Source organism: Propithecus coquereli, unplaced genomic scaffold (genome assembly GCF_000956105.1).
Source record: "Propithecus coquereli isolate 6110/MARCELLA unplaced genomic scaffold, Pcoq_1.0 Scaffold124, whole genome shotgun sequence".
Lineage (NCBI taxonomy): Eukaryota > Metazoa > Chordata > Mammalia > Primates > Indriidae > Propithecus > Propithecus coquereli.
This window is the reverse complement of record NW_012136525.1, coordinates 3,293,588-3,311,311: the sequence shown is the minus strand read 5'-3', so window position 1 is coordinate 3,311,311 and position 17,724 is coordinate 3,293,588. Positions and strand designations below refer to the sequence as shown.

The 17,724-nt window shown below is 47.1% G+C and overlaps 1 protein-coding gene across 1 annotated transcript in view; it reads right to left on the bottom strand.

Annotated features, from left to right (window-relative positions):
* Positions 1-17,724, bottom strand: part of VWF (von Willebrand factor) — a 150,183-nt gene that overhangs the window by 119,083 nt on the left and 13,376 nt on the right. Inside the window, exon 6 of the mRNA XM_012637894.1 lies at positions 10,240-10,364. Coding sequence (XP_012493348.1) covers positions 10,240-10,364 — 125 coding nt within the window. The remainder of the gene's footprint in view (positions 1-10,239; positions 10,365-17,724) is intronic.

Here is a 17,724-nt window from a genome sequence, read left to right as displayed (position 1 = left end):
GAGAACACTGAAGCGCAGCAGAGGGTGAACCCCCAGCCAACAGCAGAGCTATGCATTTGGAGAGAAAGGAATCACGACAGTAGAGAGAAGAGACTGCGAACAAGGCAGGAAAGGAACTTACACGAGGACACGCAGAGAATCGAGCCAAACCAGGAACTGCCGCTTGGTTTCCTGGATCTCAGGAAGTATCTTAGTTTTAATATCTAATATGGTAAGTATCAAGAGATACATACAACCCACATAAACAAAATCTCTTTAAAGTCATTAATAATTTTTATGAGTGCAAAGGGCTCCCTGTGACTAAACACTTTGAGAAACACTGTCCTGGTGATGGAGTGACCAAGTAGGGCCGCACACCCTGAGTCCACGCCAAACCACAAATTACACGGCTTCCTGCTCCACCCTCCTCACCCTGTTCCCTAATGATGGGATTAGAAGGCAGTGTATACAGTGGATATAGCTCAGGTTTTTAGGTGCATGATTGGGCTAGAATCCCAACCCATCGCTTCCAAAGTGTGTGACTTTAAGGAAACTATCTCGGCCAGGTGCAGTGGTTCACGCCCTATAATCCCAGCACTCTGGGAGGCCGAGGTGGGAGGATCCCTTGAGCCCAGGAGTTGGAGGTTGCAGTGAGCTGCAATGATGCCACTGCACTCCAGCCTGGGCAACAGAGTGAGACTCTGTCTCAACAACAACAAAAAATAAGGAAACTGAGGACCCCTCTTCACGATCCCCCCTCCAAAAAAGAAAACTATCTTGCCTCTCTGCACACGAGCTTCCTCGCCTGTGCAAAGGGATATGTGGAAGAGACTGAAAGTTGTTCAGTATCTATTCTTCCCTTCTTTCTTCGTCATAGAACCCTCAGTGTTCAACTTTCACCTGCTTACACAGCCACTGGGAGTAAGATTCCATTTCTCAGCCTCCCTTGCAGCTAGGCGCAGCCATGTGACTAACGTTGGCTATAAGCAGAAGGGTCTTGTGCAACTTCCAGGAAATGTCCTGAAACGGGGGAGCTGCTTCTTCCTTAGTCCCTTCTCTTTCTACTGCAGGAACATGGTTGTGCTGCCTGAAGCCTGAGCTGCCCTCTTGGAGCACATGTGGGAATCGACACAGAGGAACCTGGATCCCAACATCATGAGATGCCGCACAGACCCGGGACATCCTACCCCGAGCTTCTTTACGTGAGAGGGGAAAATAAACTTCCACATTGTGTAAACCGTTGTTACTTTAGGTGTCCCGCCTCTCACAGCTGCACCTACTCCTATCTAACACAGACACAACACCCGGACCACCTTAGCCGCTGCTGCACAGTGAAACTGAACGCGATGATGCCGGGAAAGCAATCAAGTGCTTGTAACTACCATCGTTTGCCTGCTGTCCGTACTGACTCCTCCTTGGCTCTCTGCTAAGCCATTCTGGCAGGGACACAGATCAAGGCCAGCTAATTTGCACACTTCTAGCATCTCCTTGGCTCCAGGGCCCGGCATCAACTACTTCTGTCTTCTTTCAACTCCTGTCGGTGCTGCCAGGGCTGGCGAGAGAGCAGCAGCCTCAGCCCCAGCCCCGGCGCCCATGACCTCACCACGCCGGGGTGGCTGCGCAGACCCAGTGGCAGCCCATCTTAATCACATTTTCAGTTCATTAAAGAGGACCAGGCCTCTTCCCCGGAGACATGAGGCCGGTGCGAGGGAGGGGAGAGAAAACAAGCACATCTCCCTAGTGGCAGCAGGGGGAGGAGAGAGCAGCAGCCAGAGGTCTGAGCTCAGCCATTGTGTTTGTTCCGGGCAGCTGACAAAGGAGAAGGGAGGGGCACTCCTAGGACGCAAGTGAACAAAGAGAGGAGAGTCCCATGTATGAAGTGCAAGATTGTTCAGCAGGCCCTGATCTTTCCAGCCCTCGGATGGGTGCCCTGCGACAGCCCCCGGAGGAGGTGTGGAGGCGCCTGGAGCCTGAACTGTTCCAAAGTAGTGGGTTCAAGAATTCACCCCAGTGGCAGGGACGGGTTCCCATTGGCCAGCCTGCAAGGACGGATGGGGAGAGTTGCCACTTCTATTTATAACTTCTGGCTGGCCTGAGATTCCCACCCACATTCCAAGATTCTGACTCACAAAGACCCCGTGAAACTGGTTGATAGATCGCCACCAGATGAACGGCTTCTGCAGAGTTGGACATTCCTCTCTCTAAGATAGTTGGGGTACAGTGCTCATGAGAAGCACCATAAGTAGTTGTGTTATCGCGGCGTTGGCCAAGGAGCTTTCCAAAGGACCCTCTTCACTCTCTGCCTAGGGTACCTGGGAAGCCTCTGAGCAGGCTCTGCTCGCTGGAAGGACAGAGCCCGGGGCCACTCCCTGGCTCCCAGTGTGGGGTGCGCCAAGCTCTGGGGATGAGAAACAGCCCAGTCTGAAGTGCCCCACCCACCCCGCTCCCAGCAAGGAAAGATAGTCAGCTCTGAGACAGGCGCTGAGTCCCCTGAGCTTCCTATCACTTAGCATTCATTTGGTGATTTGTCACTTACTGGCCCAAAACAGATTCGTGCTGTTCTCTTTCATGGTTTAATTGTCTTATGCAATGATGGGCACCATCAGGATCTTGCCCGTTCTGGTCCTCACCAGGGAGAAGGAAAAGGGAAAGAAAACCACCTAGGAAATATTTGTTAGGGATTTTGAGCTTGTTAGGTCAGGGAGGCTTTTGAACTGACCGCTTGGGTACTAGGACCTTATCCAACCCTGCTCAACACTTTGTCAAACAAGTGACCTACAAGGCCAAGTTCTCTTTAACTCGAGGGCAGCCTCTGAAGCCCCGTGGCAGTCACTGGTGTCTGCCAGTAGGCTGGACCCCGTAAGGAGCAGTGGCTGGGTCACCACGGTCCCACCACGCAGCTCCCTGCCCCTGCTCCTGCCTTGTCCTCAGGTGAGCAAAGTTGTCGTACGGGAGAAGGGTACATATCCATGTGGGTGTTCGGCAGAGCTCTGTTTACGGTAGAGAGAAGAGACTGCGAACAAGGCAGGAAAGGAACTTACACGAGGACATGCAGAGAATTGAGCCAAACCAGGAACTGCCGCTTGGTTTCCTGGATCTCAGGAAAGCACGTGGAGTAAGTCCTCATTCCTTAGCCTACCCATGGCTCAGGAAAGAGAGACTGGAGAGAGAGTTCTCACTCCGCGAAAGGGAAAAGGCTACGTGTGTACTTGTGTTCAAATCCCAGCTCTGAGGTAAGCATTACCCGGCATCGCGGTGGGCGCTCTGTCCGCAAAACCAGGTCGCGGTGCCACATCGACAACCAGCTCCTCTGGGACCCTACACTATGAGGGTCTTTCTTGGAGATTTACTGACCTTCCCTGGGCCAGACTCTCCCCCAACAACCGGTCTCTATGAATCACTATTCTACCAAGCAACAAACGTAACAAAATTCTTCCCAATCGCCAAGAAAAGTCTATTCCAGGCCAAACCTGCCAATGCAGTGAATGGAAGAGGCAGGAAGAAGCAGCAGGGATGGTAGGAGTGGGCCGGGACAGCGAGCCCCAGCTCAGCCCGTGCACTCGGCACCTCGGCCAGGTCCTCTGAGCTTAAACTGTCCCCTCCATGCCCGTAACCTCCCCCTCCAGCAAGACCGTGAGCAGAAATAGCAGAAAGGGCTGGTACATCCTTTGAAAATAAAAGGCTTGGGCAATATTTAATGAGGACATGAAGAATGAATTGCTTTGTTTCCAACAGCGTGGGTGTTTTATGTGCCTCTTTGGGCCATCGAAGACATGTTATGATTATTCAAAGTCCATACAACTGTTTGCAAATGTTAGCTCGTGAGGGACAGGTGATCTCCTGGGAGGAAGAGGAGTCATAGGTGAACAGCATGCTGTTTCAGAGGAGGTGGGGAGAGTTCTGCAGGATAATTGCGGAGGTGAGAAAATGTGAAGACATGAAGAGCAAAAGAAAATAAGGATTGTGTTCATCTAATAAACACCAAAGCAGGAAATCTGGGGCAGCTTGGTGACCAATGGGAGTACAACTGCGTGTGAGCTCTTAAGTCAGACCTGGAGAAACGAGGCAGAAAGGACCTTGTTTCTCCAGTATTCAGGAACACCAAGGGACAGGCTTCAGCTTCAAATGGGCAAGAAAAGAAAGGAGGGATTTACCAGGGAGCCAAGGAGGGCAGCCTAGGGCTGAGCTCCACAGGTGGCTGGAAAGATCCAGCAAGGGTGTCTCAAAGACTTTACTCTTAAAGTCAAGGTCACTGCGTAACCTGTCTGTCTGGGCGTTCTGTGTGGAAAGCATTCATGCAGTGGGTAGGGGTGGAACTAGGTACCTGCTACAGTCTCATCCAACTCTGAGTTTTTATGAGCCTACGATTCCTAACACGGATGAAAAGAAATTTCTTCTGCTCCAGACACCTGAGGCTGATGCTGCTGATGGCTGATTCGCCGAGGGTGGAGTGATAGCTGGGCATTCAGCTTTCTCAGTAAAGACTGGTCACCTTGGGGATCAACAGTGAGGAGGCATCTGGAGAGAACTCTTGGGGTCAGAAGCAAGGAAGCGAGCCGACATTCTCGCAGCAGCAGCAAAAGCAGGAGACAGTCCCCCCACTCTGGGGGAGGTGTTGCTGAGGACGGTGATGATGGTCGCAGCAACTGTATCGCCCAGAGGGAGCCAGGCCAAAGCCATGGCATGTCATGCTGCAGGCCACACAGCAACACGCCAAGTGACTCCCATTCACACAGTAGACAACATACATGTGTATAAATGTACATTATATGTACAGGTATAACGTCTGTCCCAGCAGGTGGTGGGGAAGTGCCTCGAGGAAGAGGTGCCTTTTTCTAATTAGCTGCAGCCCAGTCCAGCCTCCTGGAGTCTCAGACTTCGTGTTGCAGACAGGACTGCAGGACAAAGCCAAGTCCCCTTTACAAGGTTCAGCCCTTGCAGACATTCCCCAAACTGGCCGGATTTTTCTTTAAGTGACCTAAGAATCTTTCTTTCTAAAATGTACTTTGTGCAGTAGAATTTCCTGCAAACGAACATCAATTATTTGAGTATTCCTGGCATAGGGCTCCAGACTCCAGCAGTCCTGCCCTCGGTTTGAAAAGCTGGAAAAACTGCAAATTTGCATGCAATCAAACAAGCCATTATCAGTCCCAGCAGAGAGAGGCATTGGGTGTTGTTGGCATAACAAGGAAACATTCATCCCCGAGGTATAAGTAGTAAGTAATATGACCTAGCTCTCAGAATGAACTCACTCCTTGCTACGCCTTGCAAAGACAGAAAGCACCAGAGAAGTGGGGGAATAGATTCTGGCTGGTATCAAGGAAGTTCTGAGGTCAATGCGGTCCCCCCCACAGAACACTCTGCCACCCCAAATGTGCCCTCGGAGCCACAGTGGCAAACACTCGTAACCAATGCCCCATTTACCAGACCTGACTTCTGGACCTGGGGACCCAGTGGGACTCCACAGGCTGTGAACAATTCAAAGGACCACATTAATCACCTCCCTGGAGATGAGTCACTGTGCTCCCGGCCAATGAGGGCGCCCCAGGCGTGGGGCAAACACAATCTGATTGGCTGAGGACAATGCCGGCCTCTCTTCTCAGGTAAACAACCCCAAACCAGGAGTTCTGGGCTGGAAGGAGCTTGTGCCTCTGGGAGGTGTGGGGGGTTGGGGACCTCACCCCAACACTAAGTACCCGGTTTCTTAAGCTGCTCCCAGGACACTGGTGAGTAAGCACTTCAACGCACCCAGGAGACAAAGAGAGTAGCAAGTGCAAACCTCACAAAGGTGCCTGGGAGGCAAACAAGGCATCTCTTGGACTCCCTCCCCTCCCTCACTGTCCCTGTCCCGTGTCTCCCTCCTCCCCCACCTCGGTATCAGGTTCTCCACATGAGAACCCTGTCTTCACCTCCCACTGGGTGTGGGTAAATGAGCTTGTTCCTTTGTACTGCTCCCAGGGGAGGGGAACACTTGTTGAGCGGTTGCTCTGCCCTGAACTGTGTTTGCAAAATAAAATAAGCTCTCAAAGACGTGTTTCAGTATTAGAGGTGCATCCATGGCCACCCCTACCCAGCCTCCCCAACTGAGGCGCCACCCCCTTAATCTCACCGCTGCCCCGAGAACACTGAAGCGCAGCAGAGGGTGAACCCCCAGCCAACAGCAGAGCTATACATTTGGAGAGAAAGGAATCACGACAATCCTTCCTCCTTACTGCACACGATACCGCGAGTGTACTTCATCTGAAATTCATCTGGGCTAACAAGCAGCTCTAGAAGAAAAGCTGGCCCCTGTCACTCGCCCACTTGGCTGTGTGGGTATGTCTAGGCACCTGGCCTTCCTTCTAACCTCACGCCGTGCTCAGCTACCCAAAGGAACAGGTTATAGTTGGGAGAAGGGGAAGAGAAAAAAATGAATTTTGGAGCTTTTGCTTAAATTACAGACCTTGGCCTGCTTCTCCCTGCTCCCACTCTCAAGGCATGAGCACCGTGGGGAACACAGGACAGCAGGAGAATGCCGGGGTCAGCAAATGATAGCGATGATACTAATGGTAATAATAATGGCTCATACAGCTGAGCTCCTCTCGGCTAAGCTCTCCACATGTTCTGTCTCTCTCCCCCTCTCAACGGCCCCGGCAGCTACTATTCCCAGGACTGTTTTACATATGTGGAAACTGAGGCGTGGAGAAGGGACACGTCTTGCCCAGAGTCGCAAAGCCAGGAATGGCCTGACCCAAAGCAGAATGCCAAGGCCCAGGGGTGAGAGAAGGTCAAGGGCTATCAAGGGCAGGCTTCAGACATTTCGAACTTTTACTGGAAAGAAGAGGAAACTCCTCCCTTCCCCATGACAGCACCCTCTTCTCTGGTGCTAGAGCTCATCCACCTTTGTCAGTGCTTGTCCTGGGCTACGATCCAGGTGACACAGATATGTACAGACCAGCCAGAGGAACCAGCGCCACTGAAACCCTGGAAACCCAGGGAAAAAAGGCTTTTGGAATGTGCTTGTTTATAAGGTGGAAATTGTCTGTGTTCACAATTTAGGCAGCTGGATTTAGCATCAGCCCAGAATATTTTCCTGGGCCTGACATGCTCTTTGGTCAGAGGTCAAATTGTTCCATGAAATGCAGAAGGCTCATTGAATATGTAACTGGCTAATAATGAAGCTTTCACATGCTAAGGTAGGGAGGTTTTATTTTGTTTCTGGAATAGAAGAGGGCTGGATTACTCTATTTATGTGCACATTTAGGCAAATCATATTCCTGCAAGTGAAGAAGCAGGCCTGAATTATTATTGCAGAGTCACAATCCCTAGATAAATAACGCCACCCAACTTGCCTTCATCCGCCCATCGAATATTTATTGAGACCTATTGTGTGCTGTCTGTCTAGCCCACTCCACAGACACACACAATAAAAGATTTTAGAACTGAAAGAAACCGTAAGAATCTGTGGAGCCCAACGCCTGACGAGGAGCGTGGCCCGCTGTTAGAAACGCCCTGCGTGGCCTGCGGCAGTGCAGCCAGAACACCCAGGGAGGGTGCAAGGCCTGACTCTGCAACCTACCAGCTAATGACATCGAGTAGTTGCATAACCTCCTGCGGCTTTGGTTTCCTCATCAGATGGACAAACTCATGTAAGGATATCTGCCCTGCCACCCACTGATGGCTGTGCCTTCAGGTGACTGCTCCTAGTGCCCGTGCCCCGCAGAGCCGTGCGTGCCCAGACAAGGGTGACTGCAGCCTGCCAAGTCTGGTCCTGGCAGTGGTCCTAGGTGTAGGCAGGGGCCACCCTCTTCATGTATGGTTGTGGGTTTTGAGAAATAAAAATCCTAAGCCCCGCAACCAACTAGATGGACTCCTCTTAGCCAAAGAGACTCCAAAGAAACCTTAAAAACTGAGTTCCGGCCATGACCGGATGGAAGTTCGAGCATGCCTCGTTACACCCCATCCTTCGCTAACCACCACCAGACTTTCTTTCCTAAGAGTTAAACAGAAACCAGCCCAGCAGGACTCCCCTCCCTTTTTGTGATTTTGACACAATAACCGACCGGCATTCCTTCCTGATAAGAGACCACCAGCCGAGGCTGGCTCTGGCCAGTTTACAGAGGCCGCACAGGATGCCTCCGCGTCCTGCCAGTTCACCTTTTGACATATAGAGCCTAAGTTTAATGCATTCAAAAGTTAAGTTCCCACCCCAAAGTGAACACAGGATGTATGTAACATGCATGTTTGCTTACTACAGTTGCATGCATCCCCCACTTTGTGCATGTTCATAGTTCCTCCTGTAAAGTGTTAAATACATATACTTAGCCAACCCATTTGGCATAAATTCCTGTCCCACCCTTCCCTCCCTAAGTGCCTGCTTCCAGTTTCTGCCAGAGGCTACGGTCCCCAGGCTGAGGGATGGCCAGTCTGCAGGCTGCAACCCTTCGTAAGAAATAAAGCTCCCCTCTCCAAATTTATGGACCTCATGATTCTTCAGTTGACAGTTTCAATGGTGTGGTTGCTCGCTGCATGGGGACAGGGAGGTGGTGCTGTCAAGTAGAGCTACTGTGCACGGACGTCCCGGTGCAGCGTGGGTTCCCGTTCAGAGCCGAGGACTCATCCGTCAGCCGCCAGGAGTGCTGGCCGGGAGGGTTCGCAGCTGAGTCACTCCCCAGGCACAGGAAGGAGTCCCTCCTCCTCCCCCAAAGGCAGCCCACATCCAGTGACCTACTGGTCACTGTGGGCCCCTTGCCCCAGCTCTCAGAGCTCCCTGAAGGGTCAGCTGAGGCCCCGCCTGTAACTATCGACTCTGTCCCACACAGTCCAACTTCTCCCACTGCCCAGCTCTGCTCCTCTCAGCCCTGCAGCGCTGCTCTGGAGAGCCTCCGGGCAAGCCCCTGTGCACACACCTCCCTCCCAGGGAAGCTGACTCACAGCACCTCCAAGGACCCTTCTCCCCAGACAGCGAATCTCTGAGCACAGTCTCAAAAGGGTGATGCCTGTGCCCACAGGGGTCCAACTCCATTGGAGCCAGGCTGCTCCCTCCTCCCTCAGCCCAGGACAGCCTGACCCTGAGAGGGAGAAGGAATGTCCACTGACGGAGGTCTTTGCCCACCCAAAGTGTCATTGCTCCCAACACCTACACAGAGAGGCACAAGGGCCATCTTCACCTGCAATAGCAGGAGGCGGAGTGCAGTCCCCTGACCCCTTCCCACGCCCACCCCTTCTCTCCAAGCGGAGGTCCTGGTGGGCGAGCCACCCAGGCAGCTCTGCAGGGGAAAGAGCTGCTCCCAGAGCTGCCTTGTAAATAGCAACGGGGCCATGTGGAGCGGGTGGGGAAATCTCCCCAGCCGTGCCAGGGTCAGCGGGCAGTAGCACACAGGAGAGCAGGAGGCCATGTGACATACAGGCAGAGACTGGAGCTACGTGACCGCAAGCCAAGGCATGCTGGCTGCCACCGAAAGCTGTGAGAAGCAAGGAACAGATTTCCCCTGAGCCTCTGGGGGAGCACGGCCCTGCCAACACCTGCATCTCCACCTCCATCTCGGCCAGGGAAACTGAATTCGGACCCCTGGCCTCCAGAACCGGGAGAAAATAAACCTCTGTTGTTTTAAGCCACCAAGTTCGAAGCAATTTGGTACAGCAGCCCCAGGAAGCCACCAGAACATCCACGCGTGTCACTTCAGGCCCAGACTCAAGCCCAGACTCCACTCAGTTTTCTCAACTGTAAAGCAACGTCCCTTCCTGCTGATACAATAGGGTAGGATAGGATATGGTAGGATAGGATAGAAGGCTTTCCCCTCCTAGTTCTAATTTACAACAGCCACTTTAAAAAAAAAGAAGTGGTTTTCTACTGGTAGAATTTCAAACACCTGGCAGGTGATGATGGAGATATCTGGGGACAGTGGGCCAAAACAGGAAAGTGCAGTGACTCACCGCTGTGGTTTGAATGCGTGTGTTCCTCCACACTCTGTTGGAACTTAGACCCCGAGGTGGTGGTATTAGGAGGCAGAGCCTTTGGGGACGTGATCAGGTCCTGAGCGCTGTGCCTCACTACACCGACACGTTAGTCCAGGCCCGTTTTCAGAGTTCCAGGCCCAGAAAAGTATCACCATTAGAGCTGACTCCAGCCACGGTTGGTTTTCAAGAGGGGAGGGGCTGGGGGACCCATGGAGGCAGGTCCATTCCTCCCCAGATGGAAGGCCTGAGACAGAGTCCTTTTGCCTCTTAGATCCAGAAGTCACCCACCATCCAGGCCACACCCGGCCGGGCTGGACCCACCTGCTGCATCTCCCCAGAGGACACGTTGCACAGGCTGCTGGGAGGGGGCGCCCGTTTGCACCGCTGCTCCCCATTGCTCAGGGCCCACGAGTTGGCAAAGTCGTAGGGGTCCGAGGTCAAGGTCCCTGTGGAGCAAAATTTCAGGAAAATGACGCTTCAGTTACACCTGTCCCAGGACCTCTGAGTGAAAACTCTAGGTCTGTTGTTACGCAAATCAAACCTCTATCAGATTAGACAATTGGCATTTGCGGTGGTGAGTACCTTTTGTGCGGTGCTCAGCCTAACACACAGGGCGTGGGCATCGGAGTCAGCAGAGTTCCAAGTGAGAGGGCGGATGGAGGGAGGGAGGTTACAATGAGGGAGATGACATGAAAGATGATGGAGTACTATTCAGCTTTAAGAAACAATGGTGATATAGCACCTCTTATATACTCCTGGAAAGCGCTGGAACACATTCTACTAAGCGAGGTATCCCAAGAATGGACAAACAAGCACCGCATGTACTCACCATCAAACTGGTATTAGCTGATCAACATCTAAGTGCACATATAAGAATAACATGTATTGGATGTTGGGCAGGGGGAGGGGGGAGGGAGGAGGAGGGGACGGGCATATGCACAAACAATGAGTGCGATGCGCACCTCCAGGGGAATGGACACACTTGAAGCTCAGACTTGGGGGGGAGGGAGGGTAAGGGCATCATACGTAACTTAATCATCTGTACCCCCATAACATGCTGAAATAAAAAAAAAAAGCTAGAAATCAATACCAAGAAGAACTCCAGATACTATAAAAACACATTGAAATTTAACATCAAAAAAAAAAAAAAAGATGATGAGGAGATATCCCGCCTCACACCCCTCCATGCCTGTGTTGCCCTCCTCCTCCTGTGTGGAACGTTCTCCCCCTACTCCCTCTCTCTCCACTCATTCCTCAAGGTGGAGCTCAGGAACCACCGTCCCCAGGAGCCTTTCTGACCCAGCCGCTCCTCACCCCAGCCTGGTTGGATGTGCCCCTTCCCTGTGCCCCGCAGTGCCCCAGGCATCCTGCTCCCAGAACTCTCATCACCTTTGGGTTAGTATTCTTTTTGCTTACGTTCATCTCGAATTCCACTGTGAGTTCCCTACTTAAGCCATGGGCTGTGCCTCCTACCTCTACATTCTTATCTGATGGATTGTGGATGCCGAAAATATTTTTGCACAGTGACGGTGAGGACGTGATGTGGAACCTAAACCGGCTGGTCACTGCACCCTCCAGGCTCCCACAGGTCTGTGCCGTAGTGCTTACAGCATTCGTGCTGCCCGCGATAGACTCCAACAGACTGTGAGGGCCTCCAGGATGACGTGGCCTGTTGCAAAGTAATTGCCTGATAACCCCGCTGAATCTTTATCACGAAGGCGGTGTGGGCCTATCACCTTCGCAGTAGTGAGGTGAGCAGTTCTTTGCACACCCAGGCCTGGAAGAGTGAAGCGTGTTTCAACGTCAAGTAATGCACTTGGTAATAAGAAATAAACTATCCCTGGGGAAAGAAAATAAGAGTGAAGCCTTAGAATATAGTCAGTTGGCATCTAGCGTTTCACAGGCAGAAAAAAGAATGCTCCCCCAAAGATATATTCACTTCCTAATCCCTGGAACCTGTAAATATTATCTTATATGGCAAAAGGTGTGCTTAAGTTAAGAATCTTGAGAGGAAACGCTTTCTTGGGTTCCCAGGGTGGGCCCTGAATGCAATCATATGTATCCTTATAAGAGACAGGTAGAGGGAAATCAGACAAAGACACGTGCAGAGGAGGAGACGGAGGCAGAGACGGGAACGATGCAGCCACAGCCAAGGCAAACGTGCAGAAGCTGGAAGACACTGGGAACAGATTCTCCCCTAAGAGCATCTGGAGGGCGCACGGCGCTGCCAGCACCTCGATTCAGACTCCTGACCGCCAGGACCATGAGAGAATACATTTCCACTGTATCAAGCCACCAAGTTGGTGGTAATTTGATGGCAACCATAAGAAAGTAATATATGAAAGAAGCCAAAGGGAAGAGAATTTAAATTTGTGGGGTGTCTACTGTGTGCCAGGCATTGTGACAGGTGCTCTCTGGGCACTCAGTCGTCCCGTACCACACAGGCTTGGACCCTTTCTAATAGGCCATGTTAAGGAAGAGGCAGAGAAGAGGCTTCATGTTTCCTGGGGAAAGCTCCTTCTATCACCCTGGTATCTGGGCTGATCCCATCATTCCATTGAGCCCGATTCCTCATGCGTAAATAAGGGATCAGACTAGATGGCCTCTTTTCAGCCCTGACCTTCTTTGAAGTGAAATTTTATGGGCTAAATCTAAAATGATGCATAAGCCTGTCCAATATACAGAATTACAAATATTCTTGTTTAAAGAAAACTCTCTGAGATCCAGAGTTAAAGCCAAGCTGGGAAGACTCCCAGAAGGCAGGAAGTAAGGTTAGCTGTTTAGTGACAAATAGTGTTGAGTTTTTACCAATCACAGAGAACTAAACCCCCAGTCCTCTGAGGATCATTTCCAAAATATCACCGGAGTCCTGACTTCTTGCCAAAAAACACCACCTTCTTTCTCATAGCATAGATCTCATTTTTAGTTTTTAAGCCTTAAAGCCTGGAATAAGAAAGAAATATATTTTGGGACCGGGATTTCCATTTCTAGCAATATGGCAGATTAGAAAAACCTGAAAACTGAAAACTGTGCCACTACAATGGACAAATACTTTATGGGATCCATGGCTAATCTCACACACACACACACACAAAAAGTAGAAGGACTTTTAAGAGAAAAAAAGAATGAAGAGGAAAAGGATAAGAAGAAAATTGAAAAACAGAATTGGCAAGTGTGATGATGTTCTGGTTACAGAGTACTAGAGTGAGGGTGGCAATCTTGCCAACCAAGGGGTTTGGGATTAACAGCTCCATGGAGATGGAAATGAGTCTCGGATCTGCATGTTGTGGGGAGGTGGACCTGAGATCCCACTGTGAAGCTGGGATCCTTAAAGGACTACAACACCCTCCATGAGAAAGCTGACAAGAAAAAAATCCACTCTGAGAAAAAGGGAAACAAAGGAAGTTTGTTACCTTGGTCTGGGCTCTGGATAGGAATGGGAAAAAAGTCTTCCCTGAAAATTTGTAGTTGTGGGAAAGCCCTCATATAGATTTGAAATTACAATTTATACTTCTCATAAGATTTAGTAAGTCCATATTGAAAAATTAACATAAAACCCTTCAAAGATGAGCTCATAATCCAAAATTATGAAACAAAGGAAGCAATTTACTATAAGCAAGAGTCAACAGACATAAAAATAGCAGGATTAGAGCTACAAAAACTTCAGATAATAAAATTTTTATGTAGAGGTTATAAAACAAATATACTGAAAATTATTGTTACAAAGAAGAAATTGAAACTTGATAAAAGAATAAGAAAGAATAAGAAAAATAATGGAATAGAAAAAGAGCCAGATTTAGCTTCTAAAATTACAAATGTAGTCGATGACATAAGAATTCTCAGTTGACAGGTTAGACATCATCTGCAGATTAGACAGAGTTGGGAATTAGTGAACTAGAAGATAGATCCAAGTAGTGATGTGCTGATAAGTCAGCTCTCCAGGAAAAAACAAAGTTCTGATTTGTAGCATTTGCTGATTTCCATGGTGTAAATATTCCCACCATGAGCAATTTCAAGCCACCAACATGACATTGCCACGTGTGGAGCTGGGAAGAGATGCACACAAGTGGTTCTCAACAGCCAGCATGAGCACACCACTTGATCTAAGCAAAACACCCAGAAAGCAACACAGTGGGATAAAAAGACAGAAAAATGGAAGTAAGGTAAAGAGAAAAAAAAAGAGATGAAATAGAAATATCCAACATAAATCGAATAGTTCCCAAAGGAGAAAAACAAAAGCTGAAATTTTTCTAAATCTGATGAAGGACAGGAATCATCAGATTCCAGAAGCACAATAAGTCCCAAGCAAGACAGTAAAAATAAAACTCACAGCCAGACACAACAGAGGGAAATTCCAAAGTACCAAAAACAAAGAGATTACTTGTACACAGAGATAAAAGACGTAATATCTGCAGAAAAATAACAATGAGACTGACAGCATACTTCTCAACAGCAACAATGGAATTCCTCAAAGTACTATGAGGAATAGCTGTGACTCTAGACTTCTGAACCCAGCTAAAGTGTCACGCAAGAATGAGGGAGTATTGTTTCCCATGTTCACTGCCAAGCCCTGAATGAAGGAACTACTAAAGGATATTTTTTTAGGAAAATAGGAGTTGAACCCAGATGAAAGGAGAAATTATGAGCAAAGACTCTGTTAAACATGAAGGCATATCTAAACAAGCACTGATTGTGTAAAACTATAATAATAATAGTGCACAATAACAAGATAGGGGAGGCAATGAGGGTAGTAGGGAAAGAAGTAGCATAGAAATAGTAGTAACAGTAGAAAGCACAAAATAAGGTAGTAAATAGAAATCCAAATATATTAATATGAACAACATATTTAATATAAAATGAATGAAAAGAGGCAAAACTTCACAATAAGAAGACAGAAAAGATTATGTTGTATTACAATAATAATAATGAGATATCACTATGCATCTATTAAAATTGCTAAAATAAGCTGACAATACCAGATGCTGGCAAGGATTCAGAGCCACTGGAACTCATGCATTGCTGGTAGAAATGCAAATGGTATAGCTACTTTGGAAACAGTTTGGCAGTTTCTCATGAAGTTGAACATACACTTGTCATACCAACTCCTAGATACTTACCTGGAGAAATTTAAAACATATGTTTACACAAAAACCTATATATGAATACATCTCACACCTGTTAGGACAGCAACTGTTAATATTAAAAAAATAAAAACAGAAAAGTCTTGGCAACGGTGTAGAAAAATTGGAACTCTTTGTGCACTATTGGTGGGAGTGTAAAATGATATAGGTGCTATGGAAAACAATATGGTGGTTCCTCAAAAAATTAAAAATAGAATTGCCTTATGATCCAGCAATTCCATCTCTGGGTGCACACTCAAAACAATTGAAAGCAGGGTCTTGAAGAGATATTTGTGCACCTATGTTCATAACAGCTAAAATATGGAAGCAACCCAAGTGTCCATCGATGGATAAGCAAAGTGTGGTATATACATACAAAATATTATTCAGCCTTTTAAGAAGAAGGAAATTCTGACATATATTACAACATAAATGAACCTGGAGGACATAATGCGAAGTGAAATCAACCAATCACAAAAAGACAAATATTGTATGATTGCACTTCTATGATGTACTTAGAGTAGTCAAAGTCGTAGAGACAGAAAGTAGAATGGTGGCTTCCAGGGGCTATAAGGAGAGGGTGGGGAGTTATTGTTTACTGAGTATAGAGTTTCAGTTTTACAAGATGAAAAGTGTTCTAGAGATGGATGGTAGTGATGGTTGCACAACAACACGAATGTACTTAATACCACTGAACTATATACATAAAAGTGGTTAAGCTAGTAAAGTTTATGTTGTGTGTATTATAGCACAATTAAAATTGGGGGGCAGGAGGGGGAAATCTATACATGAATGTTTACAATGAGTTTATTCATAATTTCCCAAAACTGGAAATAACAAAGTTTCCTTCAGCTGGTGCATGGGTAACAAATTGTGGCACTACTCCTCGGCAATAAACAGGACAAATTATTGATACATGCAACGACCTGGATGAATCTCTAATGTGTTATGTTAAATGAAAGAAGCTAGACTTAGAAGACTCTACTATATGAGTTTTGGAAAAATCAAAACTATAGAAACAGAAAAAAAATCACTGGCTACTAGGGCTAGGGATTAAGGGAGAGTTTGACTACAAAGGGGCATGAGGAACTTAGGGGGTGTTGAAACTGTTCTATAGTTTGATTGTAGTAGTCATATGACACTATACTTTTGTGAAAACTCATAGGACTGTACATGAAAGTATGAATTTTACTGTATATAAGTCATACCTCAATAAATATGACTTTTAAAAGAACAATAATAAAATCCAGCTATGTGCTGCTTTCCTGAGATACATCTAAAAATCACTCAGAAAGGTTGAAAATATGGAAAATATATATCGAGCAAATACTAACCAAAAGAAAGGTAGACTACCTGTATTAATATCACACAGATTTTAAGGCAAAAGGCATTGTTAAAAATGATGAGAGTCATTACATAAAAGAAAAAATTCACTAGAAAAATTCAACACTTCTAAAAACTAATAACAAAAAAGTCTCAAAATATATAAAGCAAAGCTTGACAGAATTACATAAAGAAATTGAAAAATTCATCACCATCATAGAAAAATTTAACATAGCTCTTTTAGTATGGGGTAGATGAAGCAGACAAAAAGTAATAAACATACAGAAGATTTGAATAACACAATTAACAAACTTAATTCAACAAGTATATATAGAATCCTGGGCCAGTCAGAAAATATATTCTTTTTGAACATACACAGAACAATTGCAAAAAAAAAAAAAAAAAAATTATGTACTAGGCCACAAACAAGTCTCCAAAATTTTTTAACTTAATTTAGAAATAAGTTTAGTTACAAAGAGGTAACTTTAAAATCAAACAACCCTATCAAAAAGTGGGCAAAGGACTGGAACAGAAACTTTTCAAAAGAAGATAGACTAATGGCCAATGAACATATGAAAAAATGCTCAACATCTCTAATCATCAGGGAAATGCAAATCAAAACCGCAATGAGATATCACTTATCTCCAGTGAGAATGGCCTTTATCAAAAAGTCCCCAAACAATAAACGCTGGCGTGGATGCAGAGAGATAGGAATACTCCTACACTGCTGGTGGGACTGCAAACTAGTACAACCCCTATGGAAAGCAATATGGAGATACCTCAAAGAGATACAAGTAGAACTACCATTTGATCCAGCAATCCCATTACTGGGCATCTACCCAAAAGAACAAAAGGCATTCTATAAAAAAGACATCTGCACTCGAATGCTTATAGCAGCACAATTCACAATTGCAAAGATGTGGAAACAACCCAAGTGCGCATCAATACATGAGTGGATTAATAAAATGTGGTATATGTATACCATGGAGTTCTACTCAGCCACAAAAAACAATGATGATATAGCACCTCTTGTATTACCTGGATAGAGCTGGAGCCCGTGATACTAAGTGAAGTATCCCAAGAATGGAAAAACAAGCACCACATGTACTCAGCATCAAATTGGTATTAACTGATCAATACTTAAGTGCATATATAGTAGTAACATTCATTGGGTGTCAGGCAGATGGGAGTAGGGGAGGAGTGGATGGGTATATACACACATAATGGGTGTGGTGCACACTGTCTGGGGAAAGGACAGGCTTGAAGCTCTGACTCGGGTGGGGCAAGGGCAATATACATAACCTAAACATTTGTACCTCCATAATATGCCGAAATTTTAAAAAATTTTTTAAAAATACTAAAC